General features: G+C 25.0%; 3 protein-coding genes across 3 annotated transcripts; 1 reads left to right on the top strand and 2 right to left on the bottom strand.

Moving 5' to 3' along the window:
- Positions 1–2,742: 2,742 nt before the first annotated feature.
- On the bottom strand, positions 2,743–9,596 carry Phum_PHUM351790 (4.1 G protein, putative; the record flags this gene model as incomplete). Its single annotated transcript, XM_002427851.1, has 9 exons — positions 2,743–5,558; positions 5,733–5,891; positions 6,733–6,844; positions 7,023–7,227; positions 7,319–7,612; positions 7,808–7,887; positions 8,467–8,546; positions 9,269–9,368; positions 9,474–9,596. 9 exons carry the CDS (start codon positions 9,594–9,596, stop codon positions 2,743–2,745), a joined length of 3,969 nt encoding a protein of 1,322 aa, XP_002427896.1.
- Positions 9,597–13,683: 4,087 nt separating this feature from the next.
- On the top strand, positions 13,684–16,772 carry Phum_PHUM351780 (Etoposide-induced protein 2.4, putative; the record flags this gene model as incomplete). Its single annotated transcript, XM_002427850.1, has 4 exons — positions 13,684–13,974; positions 15,492–15,832; positions 16,522–16,596; positions 16,688–16,772. 4 exons carry the CDS (start codon positions 13,684–13,686, stop codon positions 16,770–16,772), a joined length of 792 nt encoding a protein of 263 aa, XP_002427895.1.
- Positions 16,773–17,593: 821 nt separating this feature from the next.
- Positions 17,594–21,371, bottom strand: Phum_PHUM351770 (uncharacterized protein; the record flags this gene model as incomplete). Its single annotated transcript, XM_002427849.1, has 6 exons — positions 17,594–17,666; positions 17,917–18,054; positions 18,326–18,630; positions 18,796–19,016; positions 20,968–21,199; positions 21,363–21,371. The coding sequence occupies 6 exons, from the start codon at positions 21,369–21,371 to the stop codon at positions 17,594–17,596; spliced, it is 978 nt and encodes a 325-aa protein (XP_002427894.1).
- Positions 21,372–25,137: the final 3,766 nt, after the last annotated feature.

Raw genomic sequence — 25,137 nt, 5'->3', positions numbered from 1 at the left:
AAAAACCCAAACCGGAAAAAAAAAAATACCCAAACCGGAAAAATAAAAAAAAAAAAATCAAAACCGAAAAAAAAAAAATACCGAAACCGGAAAAAAAAAAAAAAAACCAAACTTAAAACCCAAACCGAAATCGGAAAAAAAAATAAAAAAATAACCAAACTTAAAACCAAAATCGAAACCGGGAAAAAAAAAAAAAAAAAAAAAAAAAAAACCAAAACCGGGGAAAAAAAAAATTACACAATATTAAATAAATTTTAGTCATACTTATCTTGTTTTTCAAAATTTATCAAATTCTTGACCGATATTTTTATTTTTTAACCTTTGATAGTGACCTTTAACCTTTAAATCATATACACTAGGCTAATTTTTTTTCCTTTTTTCACTAAAAATTCAGTTGTTGTTAATTACGATTGAATAATTTAAAAATTTGTAACACTAGTTTTAAGAGATAAATTAAAGTGTTTAAACATGAAACATTATATGTTTTTCGTTTTCTTTTCAATTTTAATTTTTTTCTTTGAGGTAAGTGAGTAATTATCATAAATCACTTGATTCCCATAAATTATTATTATTATTATTATTTTTTTTTTATTTTCTTTTAAATTGCTTGAATATTATGATTTTAGTTTATCGTTTAGCTTTGTGTATAACATCACACAGGGAATGCAAAAAAAAAAAAATAAATATAAAATCAATTAATAACAAACCTCTTTTTATGAATAATTTAAAATTTAAATCTATTTATTGTTATGATCCCATCCTTAATTTATTTACGCCGACGTTTATAGACGTTATAAACACCGAAAACGGTAACAATGGGTACCGAAGTAGAAAATAGAAGCGAACCTTTCAAAAGGTTCTTTCTTTTGTGTTTTTATTATGCTTATTATTAGAACTTTTATTGCGGTGAAAGTAACGATGAATGAGACACATATAAAAAGGAGATGAAACTCCTGAAGAAATGGTACTTCTGATCTTGTCGTGTTCCGGTGACGTTCTTCCATCTTCGGTCTAGATCAGTGATTGTGACGTTACTCGGCATTATTTACAAACGAAGTGATCGACTTTCAGTTTTAACTCGTATCCAAGATCATAACAATATATATATATATATATATATATATATATATATATATATATATATATATATATATATATATATATTGTTATGATGTGGTTTATTTTTCTGATAAACGAAAGGGGAACAACGACAGCATTCACATCGTAGAGGCAAAGTCAGCATTTCTGGAAGCTTCGCTTCTAGACACTCATTCTTTTGTTTCTCTTATCTAATCTTGATTGCTGCTCAATAAACAAAGACCAACGATAGACCGAACTTATAAAAGGAGGCTGGACGTCTCAGCCAGCGTTCTTGGTGGTCAGCTCTTCGTTCATCAGTTTTCCCTGATATCTTAGTGTTCAACTTTGGCGTCTTTTGGCATTTGTCTAGATCTAAATTTGGGATTGGGTTTACATCTATGAGTTGTGTTCATGAAATTTTAGTAACAAATTTGTTCAGTTCATGTAACATGATGTAAAATGTTTTTTTCCTATCAATATAATTCTTCTTTCGTTAAAAGGGTATTCGATTTAAATTTAGAATAGTATCCCAAACGCGGGGGAAGATTAACGTTGGGAATCGATAATCGAATCGGACCCCGCCAATATATTTTTATATATTTAATATGTAATATATTTAAACAAAAAAAAAAAAAAAAAAAAAAAAAAAACATTAATTTTTCCCCATTTACTTAACAAGAAATATTAAATAATTTTGTATATATATATATATATAAATTTTATAGGGATACAATGCTCAAATTCATTTGAGGAAAAAAAAAGACGTCAGTGGTTCAGAAGAAAATCAGATGGAAAAAGTTCAAAGTCAACTTATTACAGCATTTGATAATTTCAAAAAATCCATCGAGGAATTAACAACTAAAATCAATACAAACGAAATAACTCACGGAATTCAAAATTTTACATTAATGTAAATCATTTCATTTTCTTTTTTTTTTTTCTTATCCTATTTACGGTAATGAATAAATTATTAAAATTGTTTTTTTTTTTAAATTTCAGGTTGGAAAATTTTGCAAAAAAAACTGCTGATCAGTTTGCAGCAACAACATCGGAAATTCCCAATGAAAAAAATGAAAACTGAAACCTATAAAACTTATTATTTCGTTCGTTAATTTTTACATAAAAATAAAAAATAAAAGAAAAAAAGGTAAATTATAAATAATTTTATTATATTTTATGTTCATTGGCGGCAATTCATTTAATAAATTATCATATTTATAAAATTTATTATGTAATTAAGTAAATTATTAAGAAAAAAAAAAAAAACTTGTAATAAATAATTATTTTTAATAATACTTTTCTTGTAATCGTTGTAAATTTAAAATATTTAACAACTTTTTTGGATTTTTGTTTAAAAAAAAAAAAAAAAATTATTTAAAATTACAAAGATATTAATCATCGTAATTAGAATTTCTAAACGCTAGAGCGCTTTACATTATTCTTCTGTTTTTTTTACATCAAACGATTAACGGTCAGTAATGATTTATAGGTAGGTACGTAAAAAATTTCATAAAATATTGACACATATTTTGAACGTAGCAACACGAATATACGTGTTAAACGTGCTACGATCAAAATAAATGATATTTATCAAATAAATTTCTTTTTTTTTTTTTTTTTTTTTTTTTTTTTTTACCTTAAATTCAAGTTTTCCCGATTTTATTATGGCACCAAGTCATATTTCCTATTGGATGGCACAGGCAGAGCATGATGGTTTTTTACCGTTCTAACGGCACCCAAAGGATGAACATGCGAACTTGACAATTTTTTTTGAGGCCTCGATATTTGCGTGGTGGACATACCAGACACGGGATATTTCATCTTGCTGATGCTTTTTTTAGAAACCTTAATGGAAAGCAAAGAATCTAAAAACGTAGTGCTCGCATTTACTTCTTTTTTGACTACGGCTTTTTTTTTCCCACACCTCGTCACCTCAGAGTTACTTTCATTCGGATTTTTTTTTTTCAATTTTTCTTTATTCGACAAAATCTGATGGTGATGATGAGCGGTTGCGTCATTAAAATTTTTACTCATCGAAAAACTTGAATTGATCCTGGAATTATCAATGGATTTATTGGCACGCGGACGCCTTTTAAGGCTGGGATGCTTCGGCATGACAAAAGCATTCGTTTGCTGTATTAATGTTTTGTCGTTGCAAAGAGCCGATATCAACGGCAGGTCTAAATTTTTGCTCTGCTGTATCAAAGTGTGAATATCTATTTGTTTATTTTTATCATTTTTATTCGAATAATGAGAAATTCGTTTCGACAAAATCGTTTTACCGTTCAAATCATCACACTTGACTGTTTTCTCAGATTTATATTTATCACGTGATAAGGTACTATCGGATAAGTTGCGCGTTCCACAAAGTGTTTTACATTGAGTTTTCGAATCCGAAACTTTGCGCGATCCGCGTTTTGCATCGACGACCCAGGCCGAATGAGGAATGAATAACGCATCCGGTGAAGAAATTTGACATTTTTTCGAATTTTCGTTCAAAATGTTTCGTCCGTCGTGAAAATTTAAAATTTTATCATCCGATTTTACCCTTGTGAAATGAGTAAAATTTTTCGGGATGTTTAACGAGGAAAGAGAACCGGTGCATTCCGTGCCGTTTACAGAACCGGTAAACGGACCGCGATCGAAAATCACATTCGAAGAAACTGCATGAATTGATTTTGTTTGACTAGTTCGTTGCAAACATTCTTGAAATTCTAAAACTCTTTTATTTGAATGGTTGATCTGAACCTTAACGCGACCTCTGTTCGAAATTGTATTCCTGGCCTTTTCAAAAGAATCATGCGTTTTAATAAAATTTGAATTTTCTATTTGTTTACACTGAGTCCGAGTTTCGGCACGGGCGCACAAAGAAGGAGTTGGTGATTTCGTATACCCATACGTATATTCAGAAGCGAGAGCGGATAAGAAACTCCCTTGCTTCGCATTTAAATATTCTCTTTTACTTATCGCCGGATCTTTCATAGGGTAAATAACATAATCAACATCGGAATATAGTTGCTGCCTATATTGTTCTATTTGAGAACGAAAGATTTGAGAAGTGTAAACGGTAGTCGCGGACGACCATTTTTTCGGAAATTGATTATTAGAAACTGACGAGTATTTCTGATGAATCATCGCATCTTTTTTTCCCGCATTATCGTTTGCTTTTGTAGCATGTATATCCAAATAATTGTTCTTTCCGATTATTATCGGTACGGTCAATCGCGAATTTTCATCAATAATATTTTTATTTTTGCCCGAAGCGATATCGCCCAATTCTCGAATGATCTTTTTCTCATTTGTTACACAATATTCTTGAGATGAGGGCGGATCGTGTCGATCTTTCTCATGTAATTGATACCCGTTTATGTTTCGGCATCGATTCATAAATAAATTTTTAAAATAAGAATCCCCGCGTCGCGTTGCATCGGTCTTGACGGAATTAGATGATTCCGCTCTGTCTCGAGGTAATAATATGCTTCGTTTATAACACGAAACGTTTGTTGTATTATTTACAGATTGAATTGAATCATCTACCACCGAAGAATACGAACAAGATATTTTATTTTTTTCCAGTGGTGGTGAAAAAATGTTTTTCAAATAAAGTTTTTCCAACGGGATAAACTTATTCGAATCGGGTTGAAATTTATCAGGTTCCAAGCTTTTTTTCGATGAACATTTTGTGAAATCAAGAGAAAGTGATGAAAAATTTTTTTCATTTTCTATTTTTTGAGAAGTATTTCGTACGGGTAACATGACATAATAATCCGAATCCGAATCTAAATTACTCGAAATAGATGGACAAGACGGGTAAGTTCCCGAATGATGATTTTTTTTTTCCGATATGAAGTCTTCAACGTGGGTTCCATCAGTTTTAAAAAAAACCTTTTTTTCGTCACGTGGAAAATTTTCAAAACTCTTGGTTGATTCCGCACAGGTTTCTTCGATATTATTTCCCCTTTCTTCATTTTTTAAATCCTTTTTTTTTTTTTTTTTCGTAAATGTTAACCGTTCGATTGAATTTTGAAAAATTCCTGATTCCAAACTGAATTTTTTAAAATTTTTTTTACTTTTATTTCGACAGTAAGTGTTACTGTCGGAATTAGTATCCGTGTCGTCGTCAGAAAAAGAAAAATATAAATTTGAATCAGATGAGAACCGAGTTAATAATTTTAAATCATTTGAATTGACGGCAGTTCCAGTTTCAACATTATTTATATTTTTCAAACGGTAAACCAATTCACTCGAAATATGTTTGTCATTTTTTTTTCTCGCCTCATCGCGAGACGCCTCATCAGTTAATTCATTTTTCAAATTCTCAGTATTCATGGATTTATTTAGAAAAATATTGTCGCAAGAATGTTTACAATTTTTTTTTGAAGTTTTAATTTTGATTTTGGAATCATATTTTGTTTTTTCCCGGTTAAAATCCGTTAAAACTAATCTTTTATTTGATAAATCGTTGTCATCCGACGCGCCTGAAATAATATAATAACATACAATTCCGTTAAAATTTTATTAATTATTTATTATCGTGTTCGAGTAAAAATTTTTGTATTTACAAGTTATCGATGAAGACGTTTTTGAAATAATATTATTTTGTTGAAATTCCGTTTCGAGAGAATCATCGGCCGATTTAAAAAAAAAATTACTGTCATTTATGTTTGGCTCAGTGTAAGGAGAATCCTTACAAAAGATATTATTATCATCACTTGTCGTTGTAGCAATGCAAAATTTTTCCTTTTTCACACTTGAATGAGATCCTCCTTGTTTTTTAATATTCTCGCAGAAAATTAAATCGGAAACCTTACCTAAAATACGAATAATAATAATAATAATAATAATAATAATAATAATAATAATAATAATAATAGTGATTAAAAATAAAAAAATTTTCATTTTTTTATAAAAACAATTCATAATTCAATATTTATTAAATTTCAAACGATGCTGAAATATATATATATATATATATATATATATACTTTAACGTTGCATATTACAAACATTACTACTTGCATTCCTTTTTTTTTTTTTTTTTTTTTTTTTTTAATTCTAAGTATAATCATTAAACAATCAAATTAAAATTTAGAAATTTTAATTTAAATATCAATCTACCATACATATATAAATATATATATATTTTATTTAAAATTATAATAAATTAAACAATAATAAACAAGTTGAATTTGAATGAATTATAATAGAACAAACTCTTAATATTGATATTATTGTCAAAAAAAAAAAAATAAAAAATAAAAATTTTTGTTGAAATTTATAGAGTCGAATAAAATAACTCTTCATCTTTTACTAAACTATTATTATTATTATTATTTTGATTATTGCAATTAACATCATTATAAAAATTTACAAAAGGAATGTTAAAGTACTAAACTACGATACTCTGTAAAGCTGTCTGAATTAATAAAAAATTTTCTTTTTTTTTTAAATAGAAAAAAAATTTGTCATTGTCTATGTCAAATTCGATAATAAAAGTAAAACAGTTAGACGTAAAATTAGAAAATTATATTTTCTTAATTTACTTGAGTTAAACTAATCATTTTATGTTAAATACTATATATTTATTATATTAAATGATTTATTTACCTTCCTTCTTTTTGATTTCCGATAATTCTGATTGAACCGACATACTGAATTGATGAGAAACTCGACACAAAAATAATAAATGCTTGCTTTTCTCGTCACTACTTGTGTAGTACACCATTTTTTCCAATTTCGAGGAATTAATTTCGAATTTTTTTTTCTTTATTATATGAAAATAGAAATTTTTGATTGACTTAACTTAATATATATATATATATGTACATATATCGTATTTGGATGAGTTAACTATCAGGCTGTAGTGTAGTTTACATGTTATGACATCATAACACATTACAAGAATAACTATATATGTATTTACTAGAGTGTGGGATACTTACATCAAAACATAATTTTCCAATACTGTCCCACGAATATGTTGCCAAAAGAGATTTCTTAAACAAAGTATCCTCACAAATTTGAATTCCTTGAGCGCTGATAGCCAGCCAAACCACATCTTGATCATCGTGTAATTTTTTATTACTTTTAAGCTTGTATAAATGAACATTATGATTTAAAAGTGTTAATTCATTAGATGACGACTCTCTGTAATCACAAAAACGAAATTTTTTTTATTTCATTTTGTCAAAATAAAACCTATTTGATAAAAAAATAAAATTCAATAAAATAAAATAACCTTATGTAATTCATTTCGGCTTGAGCGATGGTTAAACCACGATGTTTTTTGTGTAACGTCACGGCAGTCTTGTAAAGATTACTGTTTCTTTTTATAAGCTCTTGCGGGAAATACTTGTCGAGTTGAAAATAATTTTCTTTGCATTCAAGTTTATCATAATCTCCAAAGTCAGCTTGCAAGGCTAATCCAGCCAATAAAAGCAAAAGTTCATCGCCGGAACAAAAAACAACATGTCCCCTCGATATGACGTTATCTCGAAGTTGTAGATAATAATTGTGACGGGTAATATCATTCCTTAAATTATTCACAAACCTTTTAGTTGTAAACCAAATTATTATTGATTACGTGATAAATCAAATGGGACAACAATTATAAATAATTTCATTTTTGTATTATTAATCATACAAATCATTGTTTAATGTTATTGTAGGTAAACGTTAAATATCATTTACACACACACACACAGGTATATATAAATATTGACATTACCGAAGAAGAAAAGGTATGTTTATGTAAAACTGCACTCTGAAAAACAATTGGAAAATAGGTTTCCCCTGAGCGTCAAGGCCCTAAAAAAAAAAAAAAAGAAAAAATATAAAAATTTAGCATAGTTTTTTATATATATATTGCAGTGTCAATAAAAATTCTGATAAAATTTTCAATCAAAGTATTTAAAAATATGACAGTTGAAAAACTTTTTTGAGAATGAAATATTCTTTAAATAATCAAATCTTAAGTTTAATTATATTATTATTTACACATTTCGTAAAATTAACAAATAGCGTTTAAACGTTTTTTTTTTTTTTTTTAAATTTAAATTTAAATATGAAAAGAGAAAAAAATAAAAAATAAAAACAATATAATTCGTGTAATGTTAGCAAAGTTAGGTAATAGGGAATAGGTAATAAAAGCTATAAAGTGTAATTTTAATAACTTATTAAATTACATTGCCCTCAATAACAGCAACACACAAGAATTCTATCTCAAATAAATCTAATGAAAAAAATAATTTAAAACTTGTTGATACAATACACCAAAGGTTTTCAAAATTATTATTATTATTATTATTATTTTTTTTTTGAATAATTAATAAAAAATGATTTAATTATTAAAATTATTATTGCTTGAAGACAAAAAATGAAACTTACTCGCGATGAAGAACTTTTCCAACTTTTCGGAGCATATTTAGATAGTTTACATTCAAGATCCACAAACAGATATTCTTGATCTAAAACAAAAATTAAAAAAAAATTATCATAAACTTGAATAATTTTTCATTATTATATATAAGTTTAAATCCTATCAATACAAAAATTTCTTTTTTAAATATCCACAAATACTTATAGTATATACTTACTTATATAATAAATAATTTTTCATTAAAATTACAACTAAAAAAATAATTATTATACCCTTTATTACCATTGTAAATCAAAAATGAATGTTTTTAATATTTAACATGGAAATATTTCAATGATGGAAAATTATCAATTGGGGGAAATTGAATTGAAGTAATTTTAAGGAAAAAATTATATTCTTTTACTATGTATACACACAAAAAAATTCACCCCTAAAGATAATGATGACCGATTCATAATTGTAATAGAGCAAAATAAGAACAAAACAAAGACAGAACCAAAACTAATTTTTTTGCATCATTGATATTCAGGCATTTACTCCTAATGAATCAATGTAAAAACCTGGAATGAATGTCTAAAACAAAAACAATCCTACAAACACAAGACGATTTGTCGTCAATATAAGTGCTAATAATAATAATAATAATAATAATAGAATTATATTTTTCATTATTCAACAATAAAAAAAAAAAAAAAAATCAACCGGGGCGTATTATCATCATTTATTTTCCCTCTCAAAGGCAAATGGTGCCAATAACACTAATAATAACCCTAATAATATGAAATAATTATGTTAATAAAAAATGCTTACCGTACATGATTGCCAAGCCAAAAAGCTCGCAATTGAGCATACCTTTCGTTTTTAAGTACGAACATGTTTGGGAATAAACGTCCTTAGCTTTAGATTTTGTCTAAAAAAAAAAAAGAAAGTAATTATTATTAAAAACTTAGTTTAAATGAAAAATCAGTAATTGTATTCAATTCACAAAATAATATATGGTTAATAAATTAATTACCTGAATGACAAAATACAAAATCTGATTGTTTAAAAGTTGAACGGCAATATAACGGCTGTGATGCGCAGTTAGAGGTGCGCAACAGTGTTGCACGGGCGCACTAACCGTGCTACTGCAGCGCATACTTACTACATCCCGAATGTTGAAAATCCTTCTTCTAATTTAGTTCTAAAAAAAAAAAAATAAATAAATAATTAATTAAATACATTTAATTAAATCGAAAAAGCGAGTCAACAAAATATTTTTATTCATATAACAACTTTAATTATTACACGTAAAATAATTTTTGAAAAGTTTTCTTTCACACGTTCGTGAATTAAATTTTTCCGCGTTTTTTTTTTATTTAAAAAAAAAAATAAATAAATATATGTATATAAGTTTTATACTGAGAAATTATGAAGTTTAATCAACAATTTATTTACATTTTTTACAAAGAACGAAGAAACTCTAAAAATAATTCGAATTTAATTTTTTTTTACCTTATCAAAAATAAAAATTAAAAAAAAAAAGGCATGAACGTTTCGAATTCAAATAATCATTTAACTCAAAAGTTTTTCCCTTAACTCGAATATATATATCGATAGTCGGCGAACGTCGAACGCCGTTCCCGATCTCTTAATAAAAAAAAAAAAAAAAAAAAAAACAAATTGAGAGACTTTATTGGAAATTGTGCAACAATTAAATAGATAGGAGATGGGAGAAGAATGAAATTTATATTTTCATATTTATCATTCATAATTCATTGTTACAAATTTTCATTATATACATACATTTATTTAAAAAAAAAAAAAAAAAAAAATTCAACTATAAAGTTAAATAATAATAATAATAGTAAGAATTAATTGTTTTGCGTGAATAATTTTTTGAAATCAAATAAATAAAGTGAAGAGACACACATAATACACATGAACGCACACGCAAGGCAAAATCATCCATCATACATGCACAATCATTGACATTTTAAAACGTAATAATAAAATGTATAAAAAATAAGATTTATTATGAAGTGAAATAATAATGATTTTATTTTATTCAAAATCTAAACCCCTCCATTTAAATATATAATAACACGATTTATTAAAGGCAAACATTTATAAAAAAAAAAATTGCATTAAAATAAAATTATATTGAAAACTTGAGAGTCAAAATGTCTGGCTTATTATATATATTTTACGACCTTTCTTAAACGCGATTATTTCTTAAATATAAAAAAAAAATATATATAAAAATAAATATATAACCAAACCTTTTAATGTTATTATTATCATATAATAATAATAATATCACAGCGTAAAATCTAATGTGTGATGTTTCACAGCCTTTTTTTTTATATATATATATATATATAATTTTTTTTATGCACTTTCCCTCCCCTTCTTTCTTTAACAATTTACTTTATTTTTATTATTTTTATTTTAATAATAAAAATTTTTTAAAAATAATAAATACCGCGTGTACGGTGGTTCACGCGCGTATTTGCACACAATACATATATATATATATATATAAATATATTACTGAAAATGAAATAATAAAAACACAAGACTAATAAACAATCACAAACGGCGAAAATATTAAATTAAATATATACATGAAAAAAAATATTAACACAATATTTATCGTAATAAAATTTTTTTCTAAAATTATTTTAAAATTTAGCGAATTTTTATCTTGAGTATGAAATCTTCATGCAAATTATTATTATTTTTTTTTCAAACTGACTAGACTTAGGTATTCAAAAACGGTGAAGGAATGTTGTTTAAGACGTGAACCCTGGTTTGAGACTACATTCCATTCTCTCAACGGTCTCACCAAAACTAGGATATTTTGACCCCTAATTTTCTCTCTCTCTTTCTCTCTCTTTTTCTCTCTTTCCATCGTCAACATTTTTCTTCTTTATTTTTTTTCTTAAATGGATTACCATAGTTTTTTATTATTAGCAGTATTATTATTTTTTTTTTTTTTAAACCGTATATTCTATTCATACACGAACATATATATATATATATATGTACTATAGGCACATATTTATATGCACTTCGATTTCAATATAAAAATTTAAAAAAAAAAAAAAAAACATTACATATATATAAAAATTTTTTTTTTTGTTTAAATCGTTATTAGAGATGTACGTCTAATTATTAAATTACTGTTCAAGTTATATATATTCATACACATACGTGATTAACCGTCTGTAGTAAATTATTATAGAGAGAGAGAGAGAGAGAAAAAACTATTTTAAAGTATTTAATTTTTGTATCAGAGCAATTTATCAGGAACCAAAATCATAGAAAAAATTCTTATGAGTAAAACTCAAATGGCAGGTTTTAAGCTTAATTAACTGAAAAAATTAAATTAACAAAATTTAAGTTTATTACACTATGAGTAAACTTTTTGTATTTTTGCTTTCTTAAAAAAATTTCATCAGGTATTTTTAATAATGAAAATAATAATGATAACACTAAAAGTTTCTTTGATATTTATAACTACATACTTTATTGCATTTTAAACGTCTACTTGTTATAGTTTTGTTTAGAAAAAAAAAAAAATTGTACCAAAAAAATTAAACACTATTTCAACACAAATTTTATCACAGAGAAAGAAATATACATAAAGGAAAACATGTACAAGTGTATATCAAGATTTGTCAGTGCTATAATAATAATTACAATAATATGAGAAAAATAATACAATGTTCACAATGATAACTTGAAAAATTTTTATTCTTTTTTTTGATTAGAGTTATTGACAAAGTAAAAAGCATGATTTATAAAATCTTTATATGCTAAATACTTTGAGACTATTGTTTTTTTTTTGAGAAAACAATATAGAGTAGACAATTAAATAAAAATTGAATTTTCATTAGAAATTTGACATTGATATTAAAAAAAATTAAAACAGGCTTCCGCAGATATGATTGACATAAAAAAAAAATATTTTTTTTGGTTTTTGGAAGCAGTCGTTTTTTTTTTTTCATTAAAATAAAGGGCCCCTTCATAGTTCGACAAATTTATTTTAAAATTAAGGTTTATTGCATAAGAAAACCCCATTTTGATGATGATACCATCCACTTGTATTAATAAAATTATATCATTTTTCAAAATGAAAATAATGTTTAAAGTCAAAAAAAAAAAAAAAAAAAAAAAAAAATAATAATAATAATAATAATAATAATAATAATAACTATTTTTGTAAATAAATTGATTAGTACTAAGAATTAAAACAACGTTTTTTTTTTTTAAAAATATTAAATTATTAAAAAAATCATTCGAGTTTTGCCATTGAAATTAAATACGTAACTAATTTTTGTAATAAATATTTATTTCAAAAAATGACTATAGGTTTTTACTACTGGAATTGAGCATTTTGAAAATATCAAAAAACAAATACCGTTTTCATAAATGATCACGTTAATTTAAACAACTTGACTTTTTTATGTTGTATAGCACGTTCCAAAGATTTCGATATTTTATAAAAATTAATTCAAACAAGGATATATTATTTATAGTGAAATACAACATCATCACTCTAAAATTAATAAATCCTACAAACTGATAAAATGTGAACGAATGCAGACCAACGATTTTAAGAGTTACTATGACGTAATTGATTTTAGTTAGATAATTTTTATGTTGGCAATATTTTTTCTAATGCCACGTTGTTTCGTCTGAACCACATATTTACAACGTAACGCAACTTCAGAGTATCGGACCATGTCATTTTAAATAATTTGTTAAAAAATTTTTTTTTAATTTGGAAATGCTTAATTTATGAGACAAAATGAATTATTTAATGGTTTGTTTTGTTCTTGTTTTTTTTTTTTTTTTTGATAGTAATTAATTATATTCGGAAGTTTGTCTGCACCGTGCCAAGCTTACTTTTTTTATTTTTATCTTTTATTTAATTAGGATATTTTCAAATTTATGTACCTGGGCATCATTGATAGCCTTCGTGGAAGCATTATGCTGTTTTTTTTAGATAGGAGCATAAAAGAAAAATCGTTAAAGAAATTATCATCCGCACAAAATTCAAAGACTCAGTATGCAATGAATAATTATACCATTCGTGAGTAAGTATTAAATATTAATTAATATTTTACATGTTTGAAAAAAAAAAAAATTCTAATAACTTCAATTTTTTTAAAGTCAATTTTTTAATTGCCATCTTTTACAATAAATCAGATTGTGTGTATTATTATAATAAAATTTTGATGCTTTGTGTAATAGATAATTCATATTGTTTTTTTAGAGAGCCAAAAATACTTAAAAGAACTCTTCAATGTTGCATACTAAATGGAGGAGTTTTCTGGGCTAGTCTATTGATATTTGATACAATTTTATTGCCCATTTTAAAGATTTTAGTTGGTTTTGCCATGGGCGATAGGTCTTCAACAAGTACTGTTTGGTTTTTGATTAAAACCTTTTTATCTTGGACTTTTAGTGCAGTATGGGTTTTACCTTTATTGCTCCTCAGTAAAATTGTCAACAATTTATGGTTTATGGTAAGTTTTTAACATATGTTTCTATCATAGTGTTTAATGCAGGCCCACATGTAGGAGCACCTAAGCACTTTTTTGTTTAAAAAAAAATTCTAAAAAGAATTCTGTCAATCTATGTAGTAGCGTACTTCCTATTTTAATTGTTAAATATTCTTGTTTAGACTTAAGGAAAACATTGGTCTGAAAGTGTATTTTTCTTTTCTTTTTTCGTTTCGCAAACAAGCCTGTGAGTGTGTGATTTTTTTTTTTTTTTTTTTATATTAAGAATGATTATATCGAAAATTAGTATTATCATTTGAAAAATTAAAAAAAAAAAAAGTGAGGCTTTCTTGAACAATGTGGTGGATTTTGCGCTCAAAAGAATATTATTAAACGATAAGAAATGTAAAAAAATCCCTGAAATTTCAAAAAATATTTATAATTTCTATTGATTAAAAACGATTTAATTTATATTGACATAATTTTTTTTTTATTTATTTTGGTTGCAATGTGATTTTTTTTCAAATTGTTTTATCTTACTAAAAAAAATTATTTTTGACTCATTAAAATTGAGGTAATACTTATTGTTTTTTTTTTTTTTTTTTTTTTTTGTCAAAAGTGAAGCGTCATTAAGTTATTAAAAATCTGTCACTTAATTTGTTTTTATTTGAAACAAAATTTAAATTGTTTTAAAAATCAGAGAAAAATTTATTAATATTTACATTTTAAATTAAATACAAACAAGATTAGCTTTTTAATAAATTGAATTTAATTATAGATAAATGAATAGGATAACTAGAGTTGACACTAATAGGATGTGTAATGGACGACAAAAGTTTTTAGTTTTTAATTTTTGTTATTTTTGAATGAATCAATCATCACACTCGACAGTGTGATTACATGAAAATATTTCAAATGAAAAATAAGCATAAAAACAATTTTTTTGTTAAATTACCCATACAACAACATTGAATGTTTTTTTTTTTTTTTTAACATCATAAAAAATATTTTAAAAAATCATAGTAAATGTTATGTTATAAATTGCATTGAGGAAAGACCTTAGTTGTAATAGGTATAATAGGTGTGATTTTTAAGTTGAAAAATTTTTCTCATGCAGGCTGCAAAAGAAGATATTTAATAACGCTTTTCATTTTGTTTATAAAAATTTTTTATTTAAACAAAATTTTGTAAAACGAGACTTACCTTTCGGGTGGACGCTTCGACGAATGGGTGCTATTCCATCGTCTATTGCTAAATAAAATAATATATCGGACCGCACAAATAATTCGTATCCGTTGAATTTTTCTACTTCAAACATGAAATTCAGTTAAAAGAATTTACCCATTTGACGTGGCGTGATCTCCCTAAAAGGTAAGTCTTATTTATAAGATTTTTTAAAGTTTTAATTGAGTTAGAGATATATAATAATTAACAAGAAAAAATTTAATCGAATGAATTTTAGTAGTGATAGAAAAAAAAAATTATTTTAATTGTAAATTTTATTCAGGTGTGTCAGTTTTTTTTTTTTTCTCTTTTTTCAGGATATAGCAGATGTTGCTTATCGTTATAGAAGAGGAAACGTTTTTGTTTCGAGAAGTGTATCATACGCAGTTGCTGATACTTTTTTTTCAATATTGGTTCAAATATTGTTTCTTGTGCAATCGGTATTTGTGTGCTTGCTTCCTAATCCATTCGGTCAAATAATATGGTTAATGCACATGTGCATGCTCTACAGTTTGTATTCGTTTGAATACAGGTGGGTTAACATGGGATGGGAACTTCATAGAAGGCTTACTTACATTGAAAATCATTGGCCTTATTTTATCGGTTTTGGATTGCCTCTTGCCTTGTGCACTTCAATACCTGGAAGTTATGTAGTAAGGTAAGTTTTTTTTTTTTTTCTTTCTATTAATTAGATAACTAATGTTAAAATTTTCCCTCGTCTCATAATTTTAAAATTAATAGAAAACATTAAATTCGATATGTTTAATATGTTTTCAAAAACAGTTTTGAATTACGTTTTCGCAAGCGTTTATTTATATTCTTCCACACCCCCACCCCTTTTTTTTTGAAGGAGAAGAAGAGAAAAATAAAATAAAGTTTGTATTTTATGCGGTCTTTTAATATCTTAAAAAAAAAAAAAAAAAAATCAACGCCAAATATTTTTTTTTTTAATAGTAGTCATTTGATTTCAAAAATCAAATGCAAATTATGACAAAGTTTATAAAAATTGAAATCAAGAAATAGATTATTTGATAAAATGTAACTTAAAAAAAAAAAAAATTTAAGTAAAGACTTTGTGTGTGTGTGTGTGTGACAGAGAGGTTTTTTAAAATCAAAAATGTCGATGTTTGGAGTAATTCAATTGATTCTCGAATATCAAAATTTCTTAACTATGATTTGAAAATGTATTATAATTATTATAAAACGTTGAGGTTCTAACGTAGGCTGTGATACCCTTCAAAATATTTAATTGATTTAATGTAGGAATTCTATACAATTCAAATATTGAGTTTTTTTTTTTTTTTTTTTTTCATAAAATTTTAATAGTAATTTATTAATTGATTTCAGCGGTTGCGTTTTTTCCATTCTTTTTCCATTGTTCATAGTTAGTAGTAACGAAGCGAATTTAGTTAGCGAACCCCCGTAAGTAAATCAATATATAAAAATAAAAAATTTTTCATTTAAAAAAAAAAAAAACTTAATAATAATGATAATTTTTTAAAATGTTTTTTAGTTGTTATTTTTCACTGCAGCTGTTTCGTCCGGTCATTGTCATATCCAATTCGATATTGCTTAAAAATAACTTGGCTAAAAATTAATGTCAATCGATACATAGTTTTATAGATATTTTAGAAATTATTATTTTTTTTTTTTTTTAAATTTTTAATTAATCATGGCAATTCTTCAAAATGTAAAAAATTGCTATAGAAAAGTATACCGATCCATCGATTGATTGGTCATCAGAACGTGAATGGTATTTTTTATTTGAAGCAATGGATTTAATTTAATATTATTTATTAAAGCACGAGTCATTGATGTCTACGGTAAAATTATTATTTATTAAAAATATAAATACTTATTGGTATTTTAATAATATTATTATTATTATTTATTCACTTTTAAACACGACAAGTTTCTGAATTCTTGTCTAAGTTTTTCAAACCATTCATTTCCGGTCTCTAACCGATTCCTTAGGAATAAATCCTCGGACATCAATGATGCTATCTATAAAACTTTCAAGAGAATTAGGGCCCCGTCCCAGATGACGTCATTTCCTGTACTTCGCGTTCCTTCTTTTAAATTCTTCAAAATTTTCTTGGAATTTCCTTTCATTGCGTGTGGTGGCATGGCCCCCAAGTGCTGTTCTCACCAGATGACCGGATTAATATTATAATTATTTTTATATCGAATTATGTCATGGATTACTTTATACTATTTTTCGTTAAAATTTTTTTTTTAGTTCAGATGAAAAAAAATTTTCCTCTTACTTTTTTTAATATTCTCATACCTTTCGGAATTCGATTAATTTAAACTGCGAAGTGTAAAACAAATACACTTTTTAAATACTTTTTTTTTATGAATACCAAGAAACAAATAATAATAATAATAACATTGTGAGAATTTTTTAAAATGAAAATAATTACATTAAATCCATATCGTATGAATTTTTTTTTCGACGATTTTTATTTTTAACAAAAAATTTCAATTTTAAACTTTAAAAAATATTATTATCATTTGAAAAATTTTAAAAAAATTAAAATAAAATAAAGAATACAATCAATGTTTACAAATAATTCATGAATTATTGGAAAAGACAAAAAAAAAAAATATTATTCAACCAATCGTTACATTATTATTATTATTATTAGTTTATGAGAGAGAGAGAGAGAGAAAAAAAGGAGAAATGCAATTTTTTTTTACATAAGAAAAATTGAAAAAGCAATTTTTTTTTTTTTTTTTTACGTCAGTAATTGACGATAGGAAATTGTACTCGTCCACCTGTTGTAATTACTTTCTCTTTTGCTCGGACAACGCCCGAAATTTCTAATATAATATCCAAATTCACATGATGGCGCAAGGCAAAGTCCTTTATCTATGCATCTAAAATAAATAAATTTATTTTCATTATTTGATGACATCCCACATGCATGTATATATATATATTATACATCTAAGTAAATATAAATTAACTGAAATTAAAACTTTTAGGTATAAAAAAAAAAAAAAAAGAAAGAAAAAAGAAACAAGATAGTGTGTGTGTGTGTGTGTATCTTATCTAAATATGAAATAAAAGGCGAGTTAAAAATTTAGAGCTGCCGTTGTTTTTTTTTTTTTTTTTTTGATAGGGATACAAAAAATATTTGAAACTTACAACTTGTCGGTAAAAGAAAAATGAGCTTTGCCTTTTTTTAAAATTAAACAATCATCTTGTTTATCGAAACAGTCACAGACGCACGTGCCATTGTGTAAACGTCTCGTTGAGTATTTGCTCGGACACGTGCAATTATTATTATTATTTTTTAATACGTTAGTGGTTAAAAATTTTTTCAAATGATGACTTCTCCGAAATTCAGAATCTCTCGGCATAATTTCATCCGTTCTTTTTTGGCACTCGCATTCTGTGTGATTAATAAAATAAAGTTTTTCAACCGTTTGTGGTTTTCCGAGAGTCGTCGTCTATAAATAAAAAATTAATTAATAATAATGAAAATAAAACAATTGAAATTTTCATGGGGAGGGGAGGGGGGAAGATTTTATTTTATTTTATTATGTGAACGTTCACAGGGCGTTTACTACTATTATGCAAATAATAAAAAAAAAAAATAAATATTATTTTCTTACGAAAAAATACAGTTCCACTTTGGTTGTATTCTTTGGCTTGCACTCTTGTTTTAAATCTCTACAACAACCGGTGTCATCCCCGCATTGATGAAGTATAGTGCATGAGGGAGAATAAGATTTTGAAGGATCCGGATGAACTTCGTGAACTCTTATTACTTTTTCTCTAGGAACGTGGCAATCCCCCAGCCTAAGAACTTGCTCGTAATGTTCGTGAGCGGCAACTGTAAAATCCAGAAAAAAACAAAAAAAAAAAAAAAAAATGAAATAAAGTATATTACTACCGCGTTTAAAAATTTTTTACGATGCAAGGCGTTTCGTAGAATATCAAATTATCATTATTCAAAAAAATTAAAACGAAACTTTTTTTTTTTTTTTTTTGTTTTATAAATCAATCAACGAAGCGAGCGAGTATTAAATTATGTTGTTGTTATTGTTATTGTTGAAGTATTTATTTTAAAAAATCATTTAAAGTGTAAAGTTGTAATATTTAACATGATCATTTTTTTATTTGTACAATGTTTAAAGGTTTCTTCCTTTTTTTTAAATAATTTAAATTTTAGGGAGTCAGATAAAATTTCAATTGACTACTACCTTATTTGATAAACAAAAGTTTTAAATTAGTTTTAGAATCAAAATTTAGATTCATGAAAAAAAAAAAAAAAAATCACATTCATTTAATTTATAACTGAAATGATTCTCGAAGAACAAAAGCGACGCTTATAATATGAACTCGATGGATGTGACGAATTACGTTTAAAAAATAATAAATAAATTTCATTTTTTTTTCTTTTTTTTCTCTCTCTCTCTCTCTCTCTCTCCCCGTATCCTTTTAAGTCTTTATATTAATATAACAATCAATGCATGTGACAAAGTGTGTATGTGTTTGTGTTTTTGATTCGTGACTAGAAAAATTCTCGCCTTCTTCGAAACTATTAAATATTATTCATCGGCAAAATGAATAAGTAATGTAAAAAAATGTCGTTTTTCTTAATGTACCTGACACAGAAAAAAAACCTTCTAAGAAAGAAAGAGGTAACAGGGCAAACAGGAATCCGATGTGTATTGAATATTTGTTTTATTTTCTGTCATCATTAACTTTTAAAAAACATAAAATCCATTTTGCATTCCATCGATTTATTTCACTTACTGAATTTTAAAATTTCTTTATTATTTTTTTTTCCGGCGTTTTTATAAACAAATGTTTTAAAATTTACTGTCGTAAAAAAAAAAAAGAAATGATGAATTGAAATTTATATTTTTTATTTTGGTTTCAAATAGAAATTGATCAATAAAAATATTTTATAAAAATAATAAATTTCGATTATAAAGAATAATCAATGAATGGCAATGTACTTTTTTTTTATCTTCAAATGACAAAAAAATTTAAAATTAACATGATTTCAATAATAAATTTTATTACTTTGTTTAAACCCCAAAATTATTTTTTTTTATTTAGTGCGTTCGAGTTGGCTTGGTTAGAATTAAACAATAATATTAATTTTATTAAGACAAAAAAAAACGACCTAAAACGTTATTCATAATACATTTTACAAGTGACAATATAATTGTTATTATAAATTACTAATCATGACATAATTGACTCAGTAAAGAGGGGGGGGGGAAACCCCAAGCATTTCTCATGTATTTAAATTCAAAGTCGTGAAATTTCAGGGAGAACCTCAAGTTTTAACATAATAAAACAATCGGAAAACTAATGCACCCAAATTAGTGTAATTAAAATTATAAATCTGTGTGTAAAAAAAAAAAATTAACTTTTTTTATGAATTGATAGATAATATGAAAAAATAATCGGGAGAAAAATTATTCCTGTTAACCCTCTCTTACATAGAAGATACGCCTAAAATAATAATTTAAGTATTTATAAAAGTTTAACATGGCAGCAACAACCTATATATAAACCATTACAGTCAAGAAAAACTACAAAAAAAAAATGTAAACGTTAAAATTAGAATGTAATCGTATTTGAAAAATTAATTGAGAATTATTTGATTTCTTTTAGAAAAAGTCAATAGATAAATTTTTAATTTTATAAATGAACTTGAAATTGATTGAAATATGTAGAACTGTTTTTTTTTTTTTTTTTTTTTTACAATCAAGTTTTTTTTTAGCGTTCATATAAATTTATGTAGAAAACAAAATTTTTAATCCTACCGTAATGCATGGGAGTATTTTTCTTTTTTCTTTCTTCGGTTTCAACAAATTTAGGAACCAATCTTCCCAGTCCCCATGCGGGATTTTTTTCTTCTGTATTCTTTAATTTTGATTCTTCTTTTTTTTTTAAAAACTCTGGTGCGAGAGTTGTGGCAACTGTAGACGGTTGCCCGCTGATTGAATCTTCAGAACTTTTAATTCCGTGAGAAAAAACATCTTGTTGTTCATATTCCTATTCAAAAAAAAAAAAATTTATAAATTTTTATTTTGTAGTTACGAAAAAAGAAAAGATTTCGTGCGGTAAAAATTAAAATTAAAACAAATCATTATAGAGGTTTTTTAATAAGTTATGACATCGGAGTTTCCCCCCCCCCTCGACATTTTACAAATGAAACATCGAACATATATTTTGTTTGATTGTATAAAAACGCAAATAAAATTATTATTTTAAAATTTTATAACTGAAAAATTTAAATAAATATTAAATTTGATGATTTCTTTTCATTATAATTTAATAATATAATTAATCTTTTTGTTATTTTCATTTGTGGCAAATTAAATTTTTTCCTGCAAAAAAAAAAGGAATATAATAGACAATAGATTATATTGTACGAATTTTATTGAACTCAATCATTGAAAACATTTTTTTTTTTTTTATTAAGTGAGTAAATTCCACATCGCAAATAAGTTATCCGCAGAAAGCTTTTTCAAAAAATTAAAAATTTAATTGATAGCAACATTTTACGGTCGTAAAAAAAAAGAATTTTATTGCTTTTATATAAATATGGGGTGCCAAGACAAGGGTACCCTATTTATTGACATTGATAAATTTATAGTTTATTATTGGCTTAGACGACACAAAGTTTTATGAAGGAAATTATTTAAATTTTCCGAGATTTAAAAAAAAAAAAATTTTTTTTAAATGAAATCCACGAAATATAAAATATACACGAGATCGCGGAGATTGAAATTTGATAATAACACGCTTCAAGCGTTCGAAAAAAAAAATATTAATAAAAATAATAATAATAATAATAATTCAGAAAAAAAAGAACTTTCTCCAAAAAAAAAAAAATTATCCGTTACAAGTTTTTGAAAATTAAAAAAAAAAATTTATTTACGTTATTTTAATAGTATTGAATTTAAAACGTTTTTTTTTTTTTTTTTTTAAATTAAAATCTCACATTTATTTGCATTTTTAGGTAAAAAATTAAACATTAAATTACACTAGTACAGTATTTATTAATATAATTTAAACATTTAATTAATATTAAAATTTATTTTTTATCTGAAAAAATTTTCAGATATTAAAACATGTCGTAAATAGTAATAAAAAAAATTTTCCTTTTCTTGTTTTAATAATACCTAATAATAATAATAATAATAATAAATCATATTATTTTACAACACTATAAAACCTAACATCAAACAAAAGAAAAAAATTTTTTTACCGCGTCCTTATAATATCTGATTACGTGAAAGAAAAAAAAAAAAAAAAAACAATAAAGTGTCACTTTTAATTAAAAAAAAAAAAAAAATTTTTTTTTTTTTGAAAAATAGGATGGAAAGGTATGTAACAAAACAACTTTGCTCAGAGTCGATTGTAAAAAAAAGAAAATTGATTTTAATATTGCTTTCATTAAATGTTTTCAAAGAAAAGCATTAGTGGAATTAGGATTAGTGATTTGTGTGTAAACAGGATATTTAGCATTATTCAAAAATGAAATTTTATTCACAAACGTTTAATTTATTTTTATCTTATGCACTTAATAAAATTTAGTTACAAAACACTTGCAAACAGTGAGACTAAAGCTTGTTTGTTTGTTTGTTTTATTTCAATGTTTAAAAAAACATCATCTCATCGTTTTAAATTTTTATTTAGAAAAGAGAAAGTTTTTTTTTTTTTTTTTTTCTATTTAAACTAATTTATTATTTCCATCAACAAAAAACCCCGCTTGTTTTTTTTTTTTTTTCTTTTTTAAATCAAAAAAAAAAAAATTTTTTTTGTTCTATTAATAAATAATTCATAAAAATTAAATTAAAAGAAAAATGATGATGATAAAAGCCATTGACATTTCAGAAATCGAATTTAATATAAATTATATATATACTTGCATTAATGAAAAACGATTTATTTTAATTCGTTTGTAGTTTTATGTTGAAAATTCAACGTTCATAATAATTAGGGACATGGTAAACTATGAATAATTTTTAAAAATCAGTCTGTCGAATTAAAAAATAAAATAAACAGAAAAAATTATAAAATTTTTATTATTTCAACTTTTTAAAATGATTTATTTGAATGCAACTCTATCAATTACATACACTACCAGTTTTTCGCTGTTAGCAAAACGTAAAATGAAGTATAAAAAAAAAAAAAAATGAAAGAAAAAGGAATCACGTGAACAAAATATAATATTTTTAAAAATTTCCGGAAGAAAAACATTAAGAAAGTCAAATATAGATTTCTAAAAAAAAAAAAAAAAAATTTTTAAATGCAAACCGTGGCGTTCATTACAACAGACATGTACAGAGGAAATTATATTTGTTTTTTTTTTTTTTTTTTTTTTTTTTTTTTCATTTTGAAGCCAAGCATTGTGATATTTGTTCGTGTTTATGTTAATCATAAACTCCCTCTCCCGATTATTTAATTATCCGTGACGCAATATTAGGGAAACACGAATATTTAGAAGAACACAATAAACAATATAAGTTTTTGTAAGTCCAACAACAGATGCACACACACACACACACACAACGTGAAAAATATAATGGTAAAATGATTAAAGTATTTCTTTCCAATGAAGAGAAAGAGAGAGAGAGAGAGACAGAGAAAAACACTAAACGGTAAGGGGTAAAAGAAAAATGACATTAACAAAATGTGAAAAATCAAAAGGGAATCGATTTTTAGAAAAATTAATAAAATACTGGATATTGTATTATGTGCTAGTTACTCCACGCTCACTTACGAAGGTCTTGTAAAAGAGACCAGAAAAATATAAAATTTGTTTCTTAGAACATACGCACGAATACTAGACTAACAAAATTAACGGTTAAGGTTAAGTATATCGTAAAAAAAAAAAAATAAAAAAAAATTGTCGCATATGTGAATAAAAATAAACAAAAATATCCAATTATTGTGTGCGAGCCGTGATTCGAACGCCAATAAGTAATTCGAACGGCATTTTTATAAAGTGAACGTGCGAAAAAATCGTAATGAAAAGATTTCATACGGATCGCATTATTATTAGAAAAATTTTATTAATAATTTCATTCAAAATAGAATAATCTTATTTTCGAAACGGGGAATGAATGGTGAAAAAAAAAACTCCGACAAACTCCCAATATTTATCGAGCCTAAGCAAAATTAACACGTTATTTTACAAAAAGTTATTAATTCGATAGTATTAATTATAGTTACATATTAAAACAAATTTAAAATAATCGCCATTGGGTAAAATTTTAAATTACGCATCATAATGATTAGATAAAATCAAAAATGTAGGAAGAATTTTTAATTAAATTAAAAGATTAATAATTTAAAAGTGTAACCCGCCCGAAATAACCTGAAAATACAGTTAAAAATTCATTCTTTCAAAATACTCCTCCCTCCCTCCCTCCTCCCCCCTCGAACTATTAATCAAATTATTTATATCAAAATACGTTTAGTTATATTCGATAAAAATTAATTAGCACAAAGAAAAAGTAATCAAACGAAAGAAAACTTTATATATATATATATATAGATATAATAATAATAATAAATGTTTTTTATTGAAAATGAATTTTTTATTTTAATAAAAAGTGATGAGACGAATAAAAATGCGGATAAAATTCTAAGATTATTAATTTTATTTATTTAATTAAGGTAAACATAATAATCTTACTGAAATTTGCCTGCCGAAATTCTATTAAAACATTCCAGAACAATCGTTTCGAGTAAAAGAGAACTAAAAACCGTTAAAACAGTGCCCGAAGAAAAATTAAAATTATTCCAACAATTAAATATAATTAATTAATATTTATTAAAGAAAAAATAATAATAATAATAAAAGTGACGTTTTTTTTTTTTTGTAATGTAAATCGATGATTTTTTTTTTTCTTTTTTTAAGTTCCCGGATTAGTAGCAGAGAGTTTATTTCAATTTGCTTTTTCCGTCACAAACATATT

The sequence above is a fragment of the Pediculus humanus genome, genomic scaffold (assembly GCF_000006295.1).
Source record: "Pediculus humanus corporis 1103172107761 genomic scaffold, whole genome shotgun sequence".
Lineage (NCBI taxonomy): Eukaryota > Metazoa > Arthropoda > Insecta > Psocodea > Pediculidae > Pediculus > Pediculus humanus.
Note: the sequence above shows the minus strand (reverse complement) of the source record. Positions and strands in the feature narration are given on the sequence as shown.